At 38.1% G+C, this 22,715-nt stretch overlaps 2 protein-coding genes across 2 annotated transcripts in view; one reads left to right on the forward strand and one right to left on the reverse strand.

Annotated features, from left to right (window-relative positions):
* Nucleotides 1–15,323, reverse strand: part of Fkbp14 (peptidyl-prolyl cis-trans isomerase Fkb14) — a 115,632-nt gene extending 100,309 nt beyond the window's left edge. Inside the window, exon 1 of the mRNA XM_071999992.1 lies at nucleotides 15,023–15,323. Within this exon, the coding sequence (XP_071856093.1) occupies nucleotides 15,023–15,255 (233 nt within the window). The 5' untranslated portion in view covers nucleotides 15,256–15,323. The remainder of the gene's footprint in view (nucleotides 1–15,022) is intronic.
* The window catches only part of Mesk2 (misexpression suppressor of KSR 2), a 122,814-nt gene continuing 112,075 nt past the window's right edge, over nucleotides 11,977–22,715 (forward strand). Inside the window, exon 1 of the mRNA XM_071999709.1 lies at nucleotides 11,977–12,184. The gene's annotated coding sequence lies outside the window, so the exon portion shown is untranslated. The remainder of the gene's footprint in view (nucleotides 12,185–22,715) is intronic.

A 22,715-nucleotide genomic window follows, 5' to 3' on the forward strand; every position in this document is an offset into this window, starting at 1 on the left:
CCTTGGAAAATTATGTACTATGTACCGCGTTTCCTTTGAGACCCTAAAATAATAACTCAGGAATATTACCCTAACGTAACACTTGCTCTGTTATGCGCCTAATCTGAATGTATCTGGATGCTGCGTTGCGGGCCAGCCGCAGGCAGGATGTTGTTAATTCAAACAGTTTACTTAATTTATGAATCCCATCTACACGCGTGTTCTGTTTACACGCGCTGCTGCTTCTATTTCGCGGCCACCGCTAATGATTTCGACTGGCGTTGGGCCTCGGCTCTGTCTTTCCGGGAAAGTTGAAGTTTCCGGAAGTAGCGCGCAGCTACTGGCGTGTTTTAGTTAAATACGTGAGATATGTAACGTAGGAGGAGGTGACTGCGGCAACGGCGGCGGTGGTGGCTAAATTAATGCGGAATACGTCTGTTCTCTGCGGCTGGGCTGTCTCTCAAGTGCACGCTCGACGAATACAGCCGTTCGCATAAAATACGTACGCTGGGTGTACCGACAGACGACCAGACAGTCAGACACACCGTGAATTCCGCTTGATGCCAGATACGCCGCCGTGAAATTAGATTGTTAGACGGGCATCGATTATTGACAAACGGGATACTATGTATTCAAAGCTTCCAGCGAACGCCCCGCTTTTCAGAAACTGCCTATGAACTGAGATGCAAACGGTGGTTGTAAGGTTCTATGGACTAAAACATGGTGATTTCTCCCATTGTTGGAAGATATTATAATTTCTGAAATCTTATTAGATAGCGCCTTGCAGACTTGATTGTAGTTAGTAAATACGAAGAGTCTGTTTTACCTTCCAAATTTCTATAGGTAAAAGGTTGGTAACTTTTCTGTTTGAAAGCGTACATTTCCCTATTAGAGTTTCACTTCATCCTCTATTTTTGTAAGTTGAAGATTTTGTTACTCTAAAACCATCTTTCAATAATCCGCGGTACGATTTTTATGATACTCAAATTTTATTTCGCTTTCGTTTCAGCAGATGGTCGTTTAATCTTTTCCTATTCTCTACATTTTGTGTTCCTCGAATCTTGAACTGATTCAATCTGTATATAATCGATCCTGAATCGAACTTTAGTCGAGATCGTTTGAAGAACGAAGTGACAAGGGAAAATATGAAAGATAACAAAGAAGCGTCTTTAATCAACACAAAGATTGTCAAAGGTCCGAGTGTAAAGTTACATTTTTTTTTTTTTGAGAGAACATCCATAATAAATAAAAAACTAAGATTTTTATTCTTGCCAAAGATATTAAAATCACTGGTGTATCCTATTCTGGTAGGAATTTTATAAGACAGGATATTGCGAGGCCGGATTGAAAAGTTTCCGGAATGACAATAGCAGTAAGAAATAAAGCAACTGCTAGCGGCGATTCCGGGAACTTTTCAATCTGTCCTCGTGGAGTCATGATTCAATGACTAAAGCGTAATAAAAAATGTTACTTTATATTCTACGAATCAATCAAAAACTTTATACATTTCGCCAGAGATCCAATAACGTTCTTATCAAGGCACTCGGTACATCGTTCGTTTCTCGCTGCCATTACACGTGTCGTAAACCAAGGATCACTCTTATTAAACGAAAGTACGGTCTTTGAGATTACAGTCAAAATATCGACGTGCACATAGGGGTTTAGCAACTTGGCACAACGCAGTGACCGTACGATTACGTGAGGAAAAAAGTTGCGAAAGTAATAAAGGGAAAAAGGTCGAAAAGCAGGGGCGCGATGATATCCAAGCTATTATGGAATTCTCGTCACGCTATCGTACATACATCATCCAACTGTTTAGATTGACTTCGATGTTTTCATGGTATTTCTAATGGACACTCGAAGCTCGATCGAACAGCTGACAAGAACGACCGGTTTTTGCGGAAAGTTGAACCGTGGATCGCGAAACTTTCGTCATTACGACCACCCACTGGGCAAATAGGTCGTGCGATATGTAGAGAGTCGCTTGTATCGTGACAGATGCAAGAAGATAATGAATTACATCGTAAAACAAAGAATACGAGTCGTTGAAAGGCTAACTTTTATTCGCGTGCATCGATTCGTTTGGTCCATCGTGCGTTATCTTCCGTGACGAAAACTTTTCTTCTCCGAGAGAAGACGCGAACAATGGAGTGCGAGTTATAATGTTCTCGGCAGAGAGCGGATCGTTAAAATACCATTAATAATTTCGAAAAGCCAGCCTTTCCATCGTAGTTGCGAAAAGCGCTGGTCGGCGATTCTTTCTGACTACGAACAGATCACACAGATTAATTCACGTTTGCTTATTGATAATGATCTCGCGCGTGCGTCGCAACTTGCTTGCACATGAAATTCCAGGGTGTAAGTTATTTATTTAAGACGCCCTACTTAATTCACTCTTACTCATAATCTTAAAAAAATATCGCGTTTTTACTCGTAATTTGCCAAATTCGAATATCATAAATTAAAGAGCAGACTAGTAGGTGACTAGATGTTAATGACGCGATAAACAATGAAATATACCTTACGCATTAAGAGCTCGATGATTATTGTCTTCTACAAATGACTTGTAATTTAATCTTCTAATATAGCTTCAGCAGGCAAGATGTTCCCAACCGATAACGACGTTAATATTCCCACAAATTATCAGCAGCCTAGATTACATAACGTTGTACTTTTTTTTTATTACACCTAAAGCGCGCAACGCTTTCTCATTCTTTCATTACGATATCGGAGATTAATACTATCTCGCAATATACAACAAACTTGATTATTCCATAGAAAGTGAAAAATTGAATTTCAAGATATCGAAACTAACTAACTCGGATGACCCTACTTCGTTTCATTGAAATTTCTCGAGTCTAAATCAGCTTTTTGTCATTTTAATACCGTTTCTACCTCAAACGAATAACTTCGGCAACTTGGTCGAATCTTAGGTAACAACGCAACAATGAGTCGCAACCGAGAACTCAATCAACGAAAATTAATATTCGTTCTCGGGGAAATTCCGCGAACGCGCTGCTCGAAATTCCGGAAACACTTTGTTCGAAGGTACCACTGCCCTCTGCAAGTTTCCCTTCACCAATTATTCGAGACATGCTTCGTTAATTTTCTATCACCGCGAGCCCTCGTTACCGCTCGTCCCCAAACAAGGCAACACCGCTAACAACTGGTCAACTCGATCAACCCACCGGGGAGCGCTACGCAAAATTGATACGACCCATTTCCAAACGGCGCGGCGGTCAACCTTCATCGATCACTACTGAATTTCTATGATACACGGCCTGCCAATTACAAGAACGAGTTATCTTCGGTGGAACACGAACCACCCAGCTGTTCGATACCCACCAATTCGATGAATATCCATTCCCTCTAGATAGAATCGGATCTAATCTGTCGAATCGTGGCCGATAACCGTGCGGGATAAAATCAGATAATGTGCATTGTGTAACAGAATAAGCTTCGGATTCCCTTTAATATCCGCTCCGATTCTCCTGTTATGCTTCGTCCAGCTACACGATTTCACTTGGCATTCTATATTCGTAGAACGACTACCAAATAATCTAAACTATGGATCGTGAATCGTGTAGCGAGAGTGTGCTGGGACGATACTCGAGTATTTACGGAAATATAGTGGAATGGATGAGTTAGCGGTACAGAACATCTCTTTTATCCTTATTTTATACCTATCGAAGAGACCAGTTTCCATTGAATTCATTAAGATTGATGGAATGCGATGAAAATGAAGAAAATAATAGATACAAACATTTTAGGTATTTAACGTAGTAGATTTTTGTATCCTTTTTAAGGAAAGAGATAATAATGTAGAAACTGTTCCTTGCTTTATTTTATGTTTTACATAATAGAGACGCGTTAATTAAATATGAAGGTGTAACAAGACCATAGGCAAGTGTTCGGAGAGGCAGGAATTCAACAAAATTCCAAACATAGCAGTGAAGCTTCTGATCACGGAATTTTAATTACTGCATTTTACTGAATCTTAAAACACGCTAAAACTATAATCCTTCGCGGACATTGAAAAAAGATTAAGCAAAAGTTGTATGGTATAGGTTACAAAAATAATGAAACCTTATTGTCCTCGTTAATTATGATACTTTACGTATGTTCAAAATACGTGACTCGTTTAATTAAAAAAAGGGCACGATCCAGCTAAAAGTAATAAAGCACAAGCGATAAACCAATAAAGTAAGATCTATATATCCATATATACAGTCTAGTTTTCAAAAGTTATAATTAAGGAATCTGTTCTGTTCGCCGATCACAGTACGTGAAATTCGAAACACGTGATCGAAGGAACCAGATTAAATCGTTTATCTTCGAATGGTTCGCGTTTTAGTTGCACGCTGTAATCTCGTCCTAGATTTAATCGCACCGTGGCGCCGTGACGAACCAAACGAGAAGATAAGGTCCGTCGCGTACGCAGCATCTTGACAAATAGCAAAGCAACGAACAGATTCTCCTGAAATCTGGTATCTGGTTATCTGGTTTCGTTTCGTTCGATACGTTTCATTCTTCCGATATATTTCGAATCAGATAGTCACGCACTTGTACAATTAAAATCTGGCGACACTCGGCTCAGGTTTAAATCGATAACAGAATCCTACAGATACGTGACAGATACGATTAGATAAACTAAGTACGTCTCGACGCACAAATGGCATTCTAAACGTAGTACTGGCATTATGGTTCATCTTTTTACGTACGCGTACTTCTTATTTGATCGTTTAATAAAACGACTTTCAAATTCAATGATCTTATTAGCCATTCGATTTAATAATTTTTATTGGTTAATCTTCGCTTCGATAATTTTTATCAAAAGTATCGTTTTGGTGACGCTTTACGCAAATATACATATCGTCAAAGACAAACGACATGTGTGCGTTCGATATACGCGCGGACCGCGAGACCAGACAGATAGAACCCGAGGGAACCAAGAAACGGACGACTGTACAGTATAAACTGAGATAGGTACAACCTCAATAAAACAGAACTTTAACTTGACAGTCGTTCGAGCAAACAGGGAAGAAGGAAACGAACAAGAGAAAAAAAAACGGCAATACTAAAACCAGCAGATACAGAAAGCGTAACGCTGGTGGAATCATAGAAAGAACGGACCTCGATGTGTTTCGGTATCCAACTTCTTTGCATCGCTCGAAGAACGTTACATGCAATGATCGTGTAATTTACGTATTTATTCTGAATAAATCGATAGCATCATCGATTGATAGATATTCGAAATGTAGTAGCTGAGAGAGCATGCATATACAAAAAGTTATGCTTTCCACTCGTGAATATTTTAAAGATATTTGTCGCTTCGATAAAACTGTAAACTCAAAAGAACTTCCTTTTACTGCGCGATAAGAAATGCAATGGGATGGCTTTTTCATACAATGGAGCGCCGTGTATCTTAAGTTCGCTATTTCCACGCGCGGTATTTAGCGAAAATTCGTTCGTTAGAGATTGATCATTGTTCGTTTTCTTGCTAGCAAAGTACCATAAAATCATACCCCAAAGGATCTTTCGGAATCCTGATACCTGGTACCTAGCCTAACGCTTTTCGGTATTTCACAGTATCGAGCCTTGACCTGATCGGATCATCTTGTTACCGAGCCACCGTCCACCAGCGACCAGCTACTTTATCCCCATTCAAGTGTGTATCTATAATTAGTCGTTGGTTGTCATCCGTAGTTGCTATTCATCATTCGTAATCGTCACTTGTCATATCTAGTCTTTAACAATCGTTTCAATAGTTATTTCTCACGTGAATGGTCTTATGGACTAGTTAAATAGCTTTTAGTAGTCGGCACAGTACGTGGCAATGTCAACCAACTGCGCACGAACAACACTCGATCAGCAAAAGACATAACATATTAAGGCAAAGACTTAAAACGTACTTTAGATAAAATTAAAAAATCCATATTTAGTTCAACATGTATCGATGCAACATAGAAACTTATTACATTTTATAAAATGATTTTCAGCTACTTTGGTTAATACAAATTACGTAATAGACAATATCAGTTTGTCGTTGAAATCTTTAATAGCGAGATTTAAAGTTTAATAACGAAAAAATCATCGTGGGTTTTACCAACTTCTTAGAATGAATAAAACCATAAGAGCAGTATCAGCATTGAAATGACAATTCTGAATGAATTCTATGTACCATCGCCTCAATCTGTCACAGCCTCGGCGTTTACTATCGCCAACATTATCATCCTAAACATATCACGCGTTGCATCACGTGAAACCTGAACACGAGCAATCTAAACGTCTGCTAGTCGGCTGAGAAGCACTCGAGCAATCCAACAGACTGACGCAGATTCCGTGGCACTTTTTTCAGCGACCGATGCGTCGCGTGTCTGCCTTTATTTCCATAGCCGTCGACAACATTCACGAGCCGTGTGTTCACCGAGCGCCGATTCACAGAACGAACGCCTTCAGAAAGTCGACGCATTGCTCGGTACGCGTCGCGAGAAATACGCCGTGAACGATGGAAAAGGGAGGACGAGATAAACGAACGGGCGCGAGAGTGTGTCGAGGCGGAAGGGTTGGAGACAGAGTTGGAGGGAGGAAGTGTTGGAAAGAGTGCATTAAAGCGTCGACACAGAAGGGGAATGTTCGCGGAACAAAAACCGACACGACCGAAGATTTGCTTTGGGAATGGCGGAACCTGGCCCGGAGAACTCGCTGTGCCGGGCGAGAACTCGACTCATGAACGAAGAAGCTAAGCTCTTTAGCGAGAACGCGGCAAATGGAGTCGACGTTTTCGCCCGTGGATGGTCGACAACCGTCGTGAAATTCTGTATACAGACAGGAACCACCTAAACGGAGCACAATAAACAGCTGCTCGAAGCGACCGCGAAGCTTATTGATGAAAAGAGACGGAATTTGGATAAGCGAGTAAGACGAAGAAGAAGCGGAACGAGTGGCAATCGACAAGCAAAGAGCATCCGGAATGAAAGTTCCGCGACACTTTTAATCATCGCGCCAACTCGTCGTTTGCCTCGCTTTCTTTTTCGTGTTGCGATCTGGAAACGACGGAATTGTGGTTCCTTTTGACGAAGAAACTAAGAAAGGTTTTAGACTAGTCTTGTAATAAAATTGCGTTTAAAATATATTTGTATGTAAATTGGGATATTTGTGTATTTATATTGCTCGATCCGAAGCCGGTAAATCTAAAGATAGATCTTCTCTATAGAAAGTAGTTAAGACAGTAGACTTCGTAATAGAAAAAGTATCTTTATAAAAATAAAATAAAATGTCTCAAGTACCCTAAAATAATGTAATTACTATCGATGTTGAATTTCTGCATTCAATAATATCTATTGTTCATAATTTTCTGCTAATTATAATAAATGTTTCAATATATCAGAAGGTAAATCCATAACGCTATTAAGAATAAAATATGTATAGAGCAACAATTTCTGGAACATCATAGTATCCGAATATGTATTAACGACAGCTCTCCCGGCTCTACGTAATTCGGTAGCTGTAATTGGCTATTAAGACGCTGCAGATTCGTTAGTGCACGCTTTAAATTCGTCATTAAAGATTCGAAAAGTTAAAGCTTTAATCAGTGATCCCGTCAAAACGTTTTCGGTGGTAGGGTTGGCAATTTCATTCGGCGAACGTTGCTCCCAAAAAGGAAGTTTAATCGCCACGCGTAATTAGGAAATTAACAAGGCAGAAAATAGCTTGCACGAGTTTACAACTGTACATGTATGCGTTACGACAGGAGAAGGCTATACGACAGTTGATGTTTTATGGAGATAAATGAAATTCAAATTTATGCCGTAAATATATGAACACCGTGAATTTAGACATGGATCAAGCTCTTTTTAATTTTATTCGTCTTGTTTTCGTACGGTTCTACCAGCCTCCAATTTTACGAATAACTAGTTCTATATCTGAAGCTATTTCTTTTGTTATATCTCGTAGAATCATAATAATCTAGAGAATAATTGAAAACCACGAGTAAAAAGACATGATAATTTAAATATTCAAGTTGAAAAACGTTACTTTGCCGGATAAATTGTACGAATAACGGATTTAAAATCATTCGACTTACTTTTATGTAATATTCTTCGACAAAAGCAAGACAAAACGGTAAAATACTCGCTTAATCTTCCACCATTTGGAAACCATAGCATGCGCTCCTCTCATTCGTACATTTTTCACTTATTTTATCGCGTAGACTCGTGATAAAAAGACAGAAGTATTGTTGCACATTCACGAACCGCCCTGTATTATTTTCAACACCCGCATTCAACGACGACCAATCTTTTTCCCACTTCTCGTTAACCGTTGTTTACGCGTGAAAATAAGTACAATGCCGGCGGAATCACAGCCCGGTGAAAAGGTTATAAAACGCGGAACCAATTTTTCTATGGCAGTTAGTAACATTGTTTGCGAAACAAACAACACTTTGTTGAAAGGTCGAATTACTTCGTGAACAAAAGAAAAATGAATTCGTCATATGTTCCGTACAAATCCCTCGTCGCTATTTTTTTTAAAGAGGATCTCACGATAAAATGTCACCATTACACGTATATTGAACAGAATGAATTATCGTATAAACGGATTAATTCAAATGCGCGAAGTAATCACAGATGTTACACAGTTTCATTTTCGTGTTTTCTATCAAATTTTTACGAACTTTTAATGGGACTGCTTGGTAGAAAACTGTAAAAGAGTAAAAATCTATCACGACGGACGCCTTTATCGCGTGGCTTAATCGTAAGCCCTCTGTAAACGAACGCTTTACAGACAACCTGATTGAAAAGTATCTGTAAAACTTTCCCCGTTTCAAAGGATTTTTTAAACGTTTGTTTGACTTTAAATCAAATGGTATTGTATTTGAGAGGAAATTACTGTTACTATAAATTTCTGGGATTATTATAAAAAATATTCTAACATGGCTCACTGGCACATTTATTTTGCAGAATAAATACGAATTAAAAATGAATGATCCATGCAATAAAACGTGATCCATTAAGACATGCATTATGAAAACTATTGCGAAAACACTGAAAGCCATAAGTCATTCAATCTTGAATTCTATATTCAATATCACACGAGCTACTAATCGTACGGTAATCAATTCTTAAAAATTTACAAAATTTGTATATTAATGTATATTAAATATATAATATTTGTAATATTTGATAGCAGAGAATAAACTATCTTTAGATCCAAGTATAATTGAATATTAGAAAGAAGCAAGAAATATTTTATAAGCAAGATATCGTGGTGTACTCAAGGTATCATACATATGCAACGAAATGATTCATCGCCTTTCTTCGTATTGACCTCAAAAGTGGCTATTAACTTTTCGTGGCGCAATATGTTGACTCCGCGATTAACGGTACCAGTAACGGCCTCACGAAACAATTTTAAAACACGTCAAGACGGTCAGTTTGGTCGAATATGATTATCGTTTGATCTATCGTAATCATCAAGAGAGCCGGTTACTGAGCGCGTAATCTTCAACCTGGGAAGAAATTACCATTTCTTATTTATGTAAATGTTAACCTGTTTCTTTTAAGGGTAATAACCATTTCTCTTATTTCACAGTTAATCTTATTCTCACTTACACTCTTTGTTAGAATACAACGATATTATACGCATAGGCACATATACTCTTACACAGCACATACACAGGCATTTGAACAGGACACTTACACACGTCATACTCGTTACTGTATAGAGAGTGGGATTCAAAATATTTAAGGAATCATGGGTCACTGCCTAAGTCTAGTCTGAGAGTAACTGACCAACGATCAACAATTCTTGCATACTTTGTTAATTATATCACTCGCTTATATACATTTGGTTCTGTTTAATAAATATCACTGAATATTATTTTAACATAAACATTGTGTCTTCCACAGATTATTAATCTTAACTTTAAGATTAAATTCTAACACTCTTTTATCAATACGAATGAAACGATTTGTTGGAATGTATCGTATTATCATTGGGTATATGTATAATATGTTATTATGAAATATATGCAATTGAAATAATTGTAGATTATAAAATCGATTCAATCAGTTGCTATAATCTAACATTATAATCTTTCACTCTAGTCTCGAAATATATAATAGTAACGATTTGTAACTTGGTTTGTTCATTTTTGAAAGATTATAGTTTAATAATTAAACAAAATTATAATCGTAATTATATTTATTTTTCGATATATGAACTAGCTAACTAAACTAGCTAATAAAAAAAGACGTTGTAAACCTGTTTATATTCTTCTAACTAAAATTATCCTCAAGCTCGTGTCACGTTTCTCATTTTAAACGCTTAAAATTACAACGCACACCGAAGAAAGTTGAACGTGATAAATGTTCAAACGCGATACGTCACGCTCGGGAAAGTATCCGTGCGTACAAAGGGAAATTCGTCTGCTTGGTGTATACAGTTTTTTACGTTTTAATTAATACGATGATCAAAGCAACGTGCATGAGAGCGAGTTCGAAGCACCTGCCGAGTAAAGAAAGAAATAGAAACGTTCAAACGGGACATGAAAACGTCCCAACGAGAAGCCAACGTGAAATTTTTAACGAGCGATGATTTCAGATGCACGAAATTATGAAAACACGCTAAAACCCGTCAACAAGATTTATCCAATCGCGACACAATTTTGCGACATGTTACAAGCTCAAAGGACCTGTTTCCAGCTAGTACTCCCTCGTAATATCGAATTTAGATCACAAAGAGCTGCTCGATGATGCCCGTTCGCGTGAATAACTCGATATATAGAAAAATGACATTTCCTTGAGGTATCTTTCGAGATACAGGAAGATTCTCCGATACTGAAACGATATTTGTCTCTGGATTTAACATTCGACCGAGCAGAAAATACGCAAGGGATCGTAAAAGCGATGTTTTTGTGTAATAAACGCACGACTAACTTGGCTTTATTCTTTAGCAGATCCTCTTGGAAATACATGTTTTAAACGTCTAACGATGTGCAATCCATCATACAGACGACTTTGTGCACGTAATCCGTTGCAATTCACTTGTCAAACTAGAAAAAATATTGTGACTGATCGCATTACTACAAAAATTTATATGTGAAAATCTACCTAATCTAACCTCTCTAATGATATTTCTTAAAATCTTACAGAAACCATTATTTGAGAAAATAATTGTAAGATTAATACATGGTAGATAGAAAGAAAGAGACATTTGGGTGCGTCTATTTGTTGCTAGATATCATAAAGATATTTCAAAGAAAATCACGTATTAAAGAGGAATTTCTGTAGAACCGATGTGAAACAAGTAACTTATGTAATATGTCAATGTAATTCCTTTTATTAATGATCATTGAATTCGTTGCCAAAGCAGATATCCGCGATAATGGGATGCCTCGTATGTAAGAACCCATGTCGTATTATCTCCACGCAATTGACTCAAATAGCAATTTTATCAGCAGATATTAAGCTATCAGAAGTGGTCAGGGTCATTGAAAAACAACATTATATTAAAATATCTTTCCATGACCTTCTATCTATGACCTTTTCTTTACCATTTTCAACTACATTTAAAGTAAAATATAAATTTTTTAATTAATCTAACAACAGCAAATTAATCTGATAATATACGTTGCTTCCATAAAATACCAACACGCTGCATCAAACCCAGTATCATCTACTCTTAGATTAATCCAAGGACGATCCTCATTTTCTTTTCTGTAGTCTCTAGGGGTCATCGTTATTAATAATCCGACATTTCGCTGGCAATCACTCAAGAGATAACCAGCAACGAAAGGAAGTGCGATTGCTTAATTTATCATCGAATGGAGGTCACCGGTGAACGCGATAACTAGTCTTATTTACTCGTGAAAATATATTCAACATCGTTTATCGGAATAGTTATCAGTTACGTTAGTCAAAGAGGAGGGCTGTTGGTGGAAAGCGAAGTTACTTTTGACTTTTGTAAAATAGGTATTCGTGAGAAAAACAAGTAGCCTGAGAACGAACGGCTGTCGGTTTTCTTTGTCGAAAGTTCGCCTCTTTAATTTCTGTAAAATACAATATTAGGAAGCGTTTGACGTTCCGCAGGAGATGTCACTAGACCACGATATTGTCATCGATCAACCGGCTGGAGAGTTTGTCACCTCTGGATCGAGGAGCAATTAATTCTGGCGAACGACTTCATGGATCGGACAGCGGAGCACGTAAGTAAACCGACTGTCAAATCCGATTTCTGACGCGGTCGAGGGCCTGAATTCGAATGAGGCCGTTCCGCCGAGATTTCTCACTACCGATAATCAGCTAAGATTCTATTCTAGATGGTGGGAACGCGCCTGTTTCGTATTATCATAACGGAATCGGCGAAACACGCTTTCGCAGAGTAATTAACTTTTCGCGTTCGCCACTGGTTTTCAATGCTTGCCTGTTATATACCGTTGGAAAGAAAACAAGAGGTATAAAAATACTTGAACCACGAACTAGTCCCGTTGTAACATTAGCAACGTCATTATCAAAACATTACGTTTAATTAATATTTACTTGGGTTTTGCCTCCACGTAACAGTCTGCAATATTCACTGTTTGTTAAGAATTTCTGTTCAATTTTTATAGATTGTACGGCACGTAATTCATTACATTTAAATTCACTTAAATACAAATTCATTGCGAATATATATATATATATATATATATATATATATATATATATATATATATATAAATATATATCTACTTCACATGCACGTATCGATTACAGATAGATTAATGCATAGAATTTCCATTCCAAATATTGTACATTATACTGGCGAGGAAACTTGATTCGACACATATTATTCCAAAAGAAATATTTGAAATAATTTCCATTAGCTGCTTATTTCCAATATTTCACAATCGATCATTTTTTATTTCTGCGGAAAGTTAATTCTGTTGCAGTCCTCGAATATTCTATATCTCAAACTCGCTTAAATTTCAATCGAGAAAAGGCTATTCGTTGTTTTAGGAAAATCATTAATAATGAAAAAGATTCTCTCCTGATTCATCGTTAACCATCGTTTCCATACTAATAGCATTTGCAATCTTTTCGATCGTTGAATGTAACTTTTCTAAATTAGTTACCTTTTAATTTTATCAGGCAGAATAGGACACAACGTTACTTGCGAAATAATATACCAAGCGCTATACTTGCACTGGATGTTTTTCTTTTTATACATCTTTGCACATTATGTACTTTCCGTGTATTTCTGTGCCTTGAAGTGTTATAGATGCAAAGTCCGCAGTCATAAATAACATGATAAATAATAACCAATATGCTACATATATACATGCCAATTCTGTGAGAATATTACCAGATTACTGCTAAGATTATCTGTTTGTGCCTGTTTCTCGTACAGACGCCGCGTTGGCAAATCGTTCGGTCCGATCGCGTTCGAACGAATCTTCGACGTGTAAACCTTCCCGCCCAACGATACTGAAGATTCAAACGCAGTTACATCGACGCTATTACGAACTATACGGGCGAACTTTGATCACGAAAACACATTCTTCAATGATTCCAGAGTCAAACGGTCTAATTAGTCTTTGACAATGTTTCCTAATCCCTTGATGTAAATGTATAATAGCGATAACGAGCGATCGAAATATGTATGCGAATATAATCGAACTTTAAGAGAACTGCGAATCGATTCGAAACACTTTTTGCTGGAACAAGATAAATTCCAAGCACGTCGTCTGGAATGCGTACAACTTAGGAGTGTTCTAACTTTAAGCTGTTCGGGACGCTTGTACTACGTGACATCGATTCTATGTAATATCTACTCGAGGATACAGTCTAGTTAATTATTTTCGCGTAGGGTTTGCGATGAAAATTCGCGTTAATGCGAGGAAACTTAATGGAAGATTCTCGTCAGATCAGATTAGTCTGACAATATATTTAATAAGACATCATAGGATCCCTAAAACTGCTTGTTGACTATTGATGTTTACCAAAGTGCTTTGTGTATTTAGTTTAGTATTTATATAGGTTAGTAATTCTTTTTGATACCAATAGACGATTAGTATTTATTTCTATACGACGAGATGGTTGTTAAATGATTGCAAATAAAATGAAAATATTGTTACATATGATACTTCAATTTACATTTAGTTATTTCAATTTGTCGATAGAATCTAAAAGATAATTGTAAATCAAAAGCACTCGGATATCAAACTGCAGCATAGCGATCATTGGAATATCTTACGTAATGTCATGACGAAAGGGAAAATCTTCATGGAGACATGATTAATTCAAGATAGTTGGTCAAGTTTAGCATCGCTGCGAAGAAAAAGTATGACAACAGCGCGAATCTTTTTTGCACGACATAACGTTCCAGAAGAAACAGAGAATGATATACGAAGCTTATTACGTTGAAGCAATGTTTCCCTAACCTATATCAAACAACGTAATTCTAAAATTATACGTTTCTTTCTACATTTCTCTATATTATAATTTTTTACGAGATATTATATACAGGTATAGTCAACTTTCTAAACCCACATTGATGTGATTTATTTCATTTCATGAAGATATCATTTTATATATACTATAACGAACTGATCTAGCAGAGAAGATTACGACAGGAGAAAATCTTGCAAATCTTATACAATAATTGTCCCTAATCTTTCATCGTTGACATCATCCTAACCTACATGGAGATACAGACGCTTACATTTGAATCTGGCATACCAAAAACCCACTCGCGAGACCAGATGCCCAGCCGTTAAAACAGATGTTTATTTATCGAATGAAAGAACCCTTTGACCGTTTGACGAAGTACGCGTCGAAAAAAAAAAAAAAACATATGGCAGCACAAATACGTCGGCCACGTAATCAGCGTAATACATTGCGTTCCAGGACACGTGTGCCACCGACTGTCGAACTAACCTCTCAACGAGAGACGATCGAATAAATCGGAAGAAAGAAATCGCATTCTATTACACGCGGAATCTAACGTAAAATCTATCTGTTTCTCTGTTATACGTATATCGTGTTGGTAAAGTGTGACTGACCTTGAGTCGAACTTGGTACCATCCACCAATGTGCCGGTGTAATGCATCGTCAGCTGGTCACCGATCTTCGATTTGGCGTCGCATACTTCCGGTACGTACAGCTTTTCGACCTTCAGTCCCGACTGGTTCTGATCAGCATTTGCAAGAACAAGAACGGCGACGAACACGAGAAGCACCGTACGGCACGTCGCGAGCACGACACCCGCGTTATTATTTTCTAAACGGACAGCCATGACTCGGTTCGTTCGTTGGCAAATGCTCGTAAGCAACTGAGTCGGTGTAGCGCTCTACTCCACCGAGCTACCTTCGTTTCCCACTCCCTCTGGCCGTTGGCTGCGCTGTACTTCGTCCCGAGATCAGGCGAACGCGTTGGAAAAGGACGAGAGCACCGTGCCGCCACATTGCGCCGTCTCATTGGCCCCACGAAATATGTAGGTCTCTGCCTCGGCCTCTTTTCCTCCTTCCTTTCCCTCTCTCTCGCTCCCATTTACTCTCTTTTTCGCTCTCCTTTTCCCTCCTACACTCTCGCGTGCCAATCCTCTCTCGAGTCTCCTTTTTCCCTTCCGTCTCGTTTTCTCTCCCTCCAGCCAAACACTTCCTCTCGCGCATTTCCTTTCTCACTCGCCCGCGCAAAGTCCCTTCTTGTCTTTTCCTTGTTTCTTCCTCGTCACGGCTCCGTTCCACTGTACGGTTCGGCAATGTCGACCTTCCTTTCCTATTGCACGCATGCCGTGGCTACGTCGCTATACCTAGCATCCCGGCTCTCTCTTTCTTCGAATCTAACCCGCGTGTCCTTCTTTCGAACAACCATTCGCGCCTCTTTCTTCCTTCTTTGCGCTAACAAACATCTTTCGAATCTCTCGTGATGAACCGAGTCGCGTCTCGTGGCATCTTCGTATAGCGTCTCTATTCGGGTCACTTTGTAATTTAGCCTTGCAGGCAGTTTCTTCGTCCTGTACAAGAAGCGCAGAGCATCGTTAGTACAGTGACGCGTTGGTTAGAATTTCTTGTGCGATACACGCTTGCTAAATGAGATTATATCGACCGATCGCGTTATTCTTTATTATTATTTATTATTCTCTCGTTTATTATCGAGCGATTGAATAATTTAGCAAAATATTCCAAGATTATGGAGACAGCAGTTATACCGAAGCACAAATTGCAGTGTATCGTACCGCGCACCATTGAACTGCAATAGGGGGGACAATAATTTGTTACAGGTTATAGTAAAACCTCAAAATCGATCAGTAACGGATTTTTATTGGCATTTGAACTCCTCGTTTCGCATGATGTAGCGTGATTATGGCATTATGTACTACATAATGCTGATATTATTCAAAGCAGTATCATATTATATGGCACTAGAGGATTATGTCGATCGATCGATTTTAAACGATGAAATATTGTGGCCCAGAAACGCCATTCTCCGCGTTATCGGATGGCAAAATTTGAATAAGAAAATTGTGCGGTAACATAGATCAATGAGAAGAAAAGCTAGCAATTAGGATATCTTTTTCTTTCAATTATTATTTCTCCTCGAGAGAAACCTGCCCGGTATAACCTCTTGAGATAAAATAATATGAATGCAATTTTTACAGCATATTTTTACCGTTTCTGGAAGACGATAAGAATTCTTACAAACATCTAAAAAACAAAGATCAATCACGTCGACGGAACCGCGCCTAATATATCGAAACATAGAAAGATACACAATTACTGTTGGTGTATTGAAACTGTAGAGGAAAGCAGCGCAAAGTTTCTCAAACGCGCGAGACTAAAGCTCCCTAAAAACATTAACGAAGAGATAAACGAATTGTGACAGGATACGGTGGTATTATAAAAAAAAAAGTAACAGTAACGAACGCTGTTTCGTTTCATTGTACAAAGAACAACCTGAAATATTATCGTTCTCGGACTTCGCTCTTTGTTTTCAACAGAAGTTCCAACGTTAGTCGTGCAACTTTTACATCAAAGAAAAACAAACTGCGTTGATGTTCGTCTCCGCTAACAATTCTGCCAGGTTGCCGGTCGCTGTCGTAATTAATTTCCCTTTACTTGTCCACTCGTTTTTCAACCCTTTTCGTACCCCGCCCTACTTACCCATTTACCGACAGTCTCACGCAGCGTCTTCCAAGCCTCGTTCAACCCTTTGCCCCTTTCCTCGAACGTAATCCTTTTTTTTTTCCTTTTTTTTTTTCAGGGCTTCTTTCACTTTGGCGACGTGCGATACCTTTGCTCTTTGGCATTACATCCACGTTGTTTTTTGTTCTTTCTCGCATCTTTCGTTGCTCTTCCGCTCGTTTCCATGCAACAGATATCGTTATGATGCGTGTATAGCTCTTTCTGTAAGTTTTCTTCTTCGTTTTCTTCTGCACGTTCGGTAACTACGTGTCCATTTCCAACCCTTTCTCTTTCACACTGCTCGCCGTCCTACTTTCTTCGTTTGCCAGCCGTGTCACAGCCGCAGCCAAGCGGACTGCAACATCGCAATACGTCTCTTCTTGCACGGAACCGCGTGGCACCAACACTGCCAGCAATGTTCAAAGTTACACGCGTATCTCGCAACTCGCGAATGCCTCGCTGCATCCCGTCGCTCACCAGCAAGAAATCCATCCTACCGATTAACGAGGTTTGCGAATTATACGCGAAAATTAGGCGCACGAGTATCACTCGGTGAACACTCGACTTGGTTTTTAGAATTTCACGGCTCGATGATACGATCCTTTCGAGATTTCCACGAGTTTTCAATTGATGCTGTTTAACACTCGTGCCGAGTGTATTTCTTGAGAGTTGTGTTGACATGTAATATACAGGCTTGTGTTGGAAATTTTACACGAAAAGTTAATACATAGAGAAAGTTAAAGCTTTAATCGTACTGTCGATATAAGTTATTAAAATAATGAAAAATTGTTGTTCAAAGTTCGTTCTGTTGTGAGATGTATTTCATGCAGGTTAATTGTTATGTAGGAAAGATACTCTTTATGCCTTTAAAATTAATTTCTTTATGTTACATAACGTTGAAATAACAAAAAATATTAGGAAGATACATATTTTGATTTACTATACATAAATCGATATCGAATTTGTATATGTTGCGCTAACGATAAAAAGTAAATATTTTTTATTATCAAAAAATATGTACACATTTATTAATATATCTTTGGGAGAAACAATAGTATATATTTATGACAAATATCTTCAAAGCATTCATCGTAAAATGTTTCGCTGCATGTGATGTAAAATATTTGATCGTCTCTATTTTGTTGGAAAGTAAACCTGACAAATTATTCCAAATTATTCCATAGGTACATCCGCTCCATCGTGTTGAATTTGCGTTCCATCAAATTATCAAATATAAATTTATACCTACAGAGTGTTGGCCGATGATTGTCAAGTTTTACGTCATGTAAAATAAACTCATTATATAAATAAACTTAAAATCCTCTTTCGTGATAATTTCGTCCCAATCAGAGATAATTTAGTTTTTCCTATCGACAGAAATATTAACGAACACAATTCCACTGTATAACTCGGAATTTATTATTCGCAAAGCGAAATGCTCGACAAAGAATGTATCGACAAGAAATTTCACAACACTGACCATTGAAATATCGAGACTAAGATATTCGCTGAACCAATAGTTTCTCGACATGAATCGTTTCGTACGTTATTACGGGAAATATCTAACTTCTAACATCCGAAAACATCTAAGTATAAAATATAATTACGCCAGATTATGTCGCTCTCGAAATCATTCGGTTCTTCCCTGAACAAATTTTTCATACAAGTAATTTACGAGTAATTTGTAATTACATAGCCATACAAAATCAGATGAAATTTTATTATGTTGGAGATACATAATATGGAAAACTACGTATACCACTAACCAGTACTATTCAAGTTTCCGACTATTCTGAATAAATACGAGGAACGATGATCAAGGATGGAATAAAAATTCCAGTTTCAAATATTGGCTCACCACCACCATGAAAGCAAGCACTTGCCTATCTAGATATTCTGCGGATTCTAATCCCCGGAAATACTATTTTTTTATTTACCCAACCACATGTACCGATCGTTTCAAATTGCACATTCGAATCGCGTGGATTTTTCCGAATCGCGTGTTAAATTAAAACGTTCGTCACGAACGCTTCTCGTACGATCAATCCTTGCTATCCTTTTTCTTTGACGTACGGTATCTCTCATAAGTACTTACACGGACGCCTCGGTTGATTTCTATTAATATTATATACGTCCATACGTTAAATTTAATGTCGTTATTAAATTGTTAATACTGAAGAAAAAACAGCAAACTAATGATACTTTTATACTATCTCCATGAAATCAACAAAAATACCTCATACGAGATTTAGATTATTTATTTAAAACCTTATCGGTAATATGTTAAAACTAAATACATGGCTCGGCGAAGTAGCTACTAAATTGGTATTGAATTTTAAATATAATAGAATAAATTGGAATAATCTCTCTATCGAATTGAAGAAAGTTTTTCCATCTCAACCGTAACTTGACAATCAAACAAACTACTCCCATAATGTTTGACACTTACGGATATCATATTTTCATCGCACATCTGCATTTAGAAAACGATTTTGTCGTGTAGTAACATTCTGTAACAATTCTACCAAGAAAAAATAAAATCGTCTCAAACCCTCGTATTTATAACTTTGTAGCTATGCGCTACACTTTTAAAAGTTAGCGTACAACGTACATATTACAGTACCGCGACAGCTCGTAAAGTTTCTACATTATCACGAATAAACTCGTTCCAATTATAACGTTTGTAACTTTGCACATTGCACATGCTTCTTTCGGTCCAAGGACTAATTCATCGGTGGGATTCATCGAAGCGCAATGACGCCGCTGCCTCGAAATGGAAAACTCGAGTTCGGAGTTGCTTTCCTACCTCGATCCGACGAAACGCGTTGCTCTAGATAAATTTCATTTATTCTTAAATAAATGCAATTAAGCGGGTTACGACTGAAACGAATGTAGAACGGGAGAACATCGCTTGAAGAGTCGCGCAGAATTATAATTCGCGCGTTTACGTAGCTCGCGACCGCGAAAAGAAATGATCTTCGAGTGTTTGTTGAAATGGGATAAATGAAACCCCTTTATTGCGCGAGTAATTTGAAAGTAAGAAATGGGAGCGTTTTCAGAGGGTTAGATTAAAATTTTTATCTCGCTGAGTTATCGAAGATGTCGCCACCAAGCTTAATTTCGTTTACATGATTCTTTCAATTTTCACCATCTGCCGCTAGACTACGGATGTTTATGCATTTGGGCAAAAATTTAGAGATACAAAAGTGCATAGAATACATCGATTAGGTTGTCCGAAAAGTGTCTTTCTTTTACAGACACGTCTTTTACAACGACGCATCTTTATACAAACATGAAATGTAATCCGTCTAACGTTGTAATATTTATCTTGATAGAACAAAATGGATCATGCGTTATTCGATAAAATAATATAAAATGAAAAATGTTGTGCATCCATTATCTCCTTATAAAACGAAAGAAACTTTTCGGACGACCTAACAGTATAGCATGATATATTTAAGGGATGGAACGCATTTCTACGTTGATTTCATTTCTTCGTTTGTGTTTGTAAAAATATGAAATTGCATAAACACACGCAATCTGTTTATCATTACGTTACTGATATGCGCGTGTGCTTTTTCGCGTACAAATGCGCAGGACATTTATTTCACGGAAAATTTTTAATTGGCGATTCGCTGATAGATTCGTCCCGGGAAAAATATGGCTCTATTAACTCATAAAATAACACTTTTATTATCCCTGTTTTATGATTGAATGTAGCGGAGCGAAGAATAGTCGTAAAATAAGTTTCTAATAGACTCGGCACCTTAAAGCAGGGATGTAGGTATCACAGTCCCACTGCGGACGATATCAATAGCATTGGAACGACCTACTTTTCGCTATAAGCAACAAAAGATAGAATTTCATAAAATATGGAGAACTTGTGATATCTGGACGTTATGGACACTGGACGATGCCAAGCAAATTCGTCAAAATTTCTTCTCTGTCCGTCAACGAGCATGACCTGTTTCGCAGGCTTTTAACAAGAAGAAACACGAGAGCTGGGTCCGCGAGAGAGATGTTTCATCGAATCGTCCACAAGCTTGAACTCGTATAACGTCGAGGGAGAAAACGCGAAACGTTGAACTGTCTGCGTGGTTGTTCGTTACACGAACGGGTCACGACGTTCGGCCAGAAGTGAATTTGCGTCTGGCTCGCAGGAATCTCGGCGAGCCGTGACTTTGGCCGTGCCATCGCAACGCGTCTACATTCCGACTTCATGCATACAAATTATGTGATTTGTGGGGGATCCGGGCCTTTTGAAAGTTTCCAAGTCTGTTGAACAAGGAGAGGATCACAGAGTGCTCCATCGTCGATCCTCGGGGAGGAGAGTATCGCGTTCGATCGCGTTAAATCGAACACCGAAAAAGGGAACGAGAAACGAGAAAGTTTTTCGATCCTGGCCGCGTGTACGCTGACTTAATTTCAACGTGGGTTCGTTCGACAAAATTCTCCTTTCCTTCTAACCTTTCTGTGTAACTTGCTCGTTTTATCCGCGACGTGTACGACGTTTTGTTGTCTGACGACGTTCACTGTTAACGAACTTACGAACGAAAGTATCGTGAGAACCGGTGTCCGCCGCGTTGGACAGGAACTTTTATTTCCAGAGAATACAGCATTTCCTGCTAATAAGCTCGTTTCCGCAGTTACGGTTTGTCGCAAAAATATTCGCACCATCCTGAACGGAGGCAAGAAATAGGATGTAATACTTCGGGCTAGACAATTGTTTCGAAGAAATAGTAACACCAGAGTTCATCTTATCGATGTATCTCTTTTATTGTTCTTTATTCAGTTTCGTGTGTGTGTGTGTGTGTGTGTGTGTGTCTATGTACGCATGTCGTTGTTTGTCAAAGAGATAAATACGAGGAAAACCGCGGCGAAAGTAGAATAGAGGCATACGACTTTCATTGCGGAGCGGTTAAATATGGAAGTGACCTCCAGGTAAAATGGAGACGCTGTTATGCTAATTTATATTCATGCCGGATAGAATTGTTGAACGAGAGTTAAAACGAAAATTAATTTTGATATTTATGTTTGTAGTTCATCGTCAAGTTGATGATTACTTTCAGTTTTACGTGGTTTTAATATACACGTCGCTTAGGGAGATACTTTTTCAGCTTTATTTTCAAGGAAACAATTTGTCTCTCTTTTGACGGTTGATTGATATTTCGTATTTTAATTACTCGTACCCGTACAACTTTAATTTCCCATTTCAACTTCGGTTAGAACTATTTTCAGATATCTAATTATACGTAGAAATTTCACTCGCTTCCCAATAACACGTTTTATTCGAATCTTTGCAAAACGGAATCATCGGTGTGAAATAAATTATCAATGAGAGACCGAGACAAAAGTATAAAAGCAAGGCATATTACAATGACGAATGCGCGAAAAGTTGGTGCAAACCATTTGTTAGTCGGCACTGTATTTCCTCCAAGAATAATTACATCGCGAAATCAATGGAGCCCCATAGAAATGCGGTAGTTCCGTTGGCTCGTGTAACGACGCTACCAACTAATCCCAGTCGCGGCTGCTTAACGCATGGAAATTAATAATGAGACAGAATGGAAAT

Source organism: Bombus fervidus, chromosome 1 (assembly GCF_041682495.2).
Source record: "Bombus fervidus isolate BK054 chromosome 1, iyBomFerv1, whole genome shotgun sequence".
Lineage (NCBI taxonomy): Eukaryota > Metazoa > Arthropoda > Insecta > Hymenoptera > Apidae > Bombus > Bombus fervidus.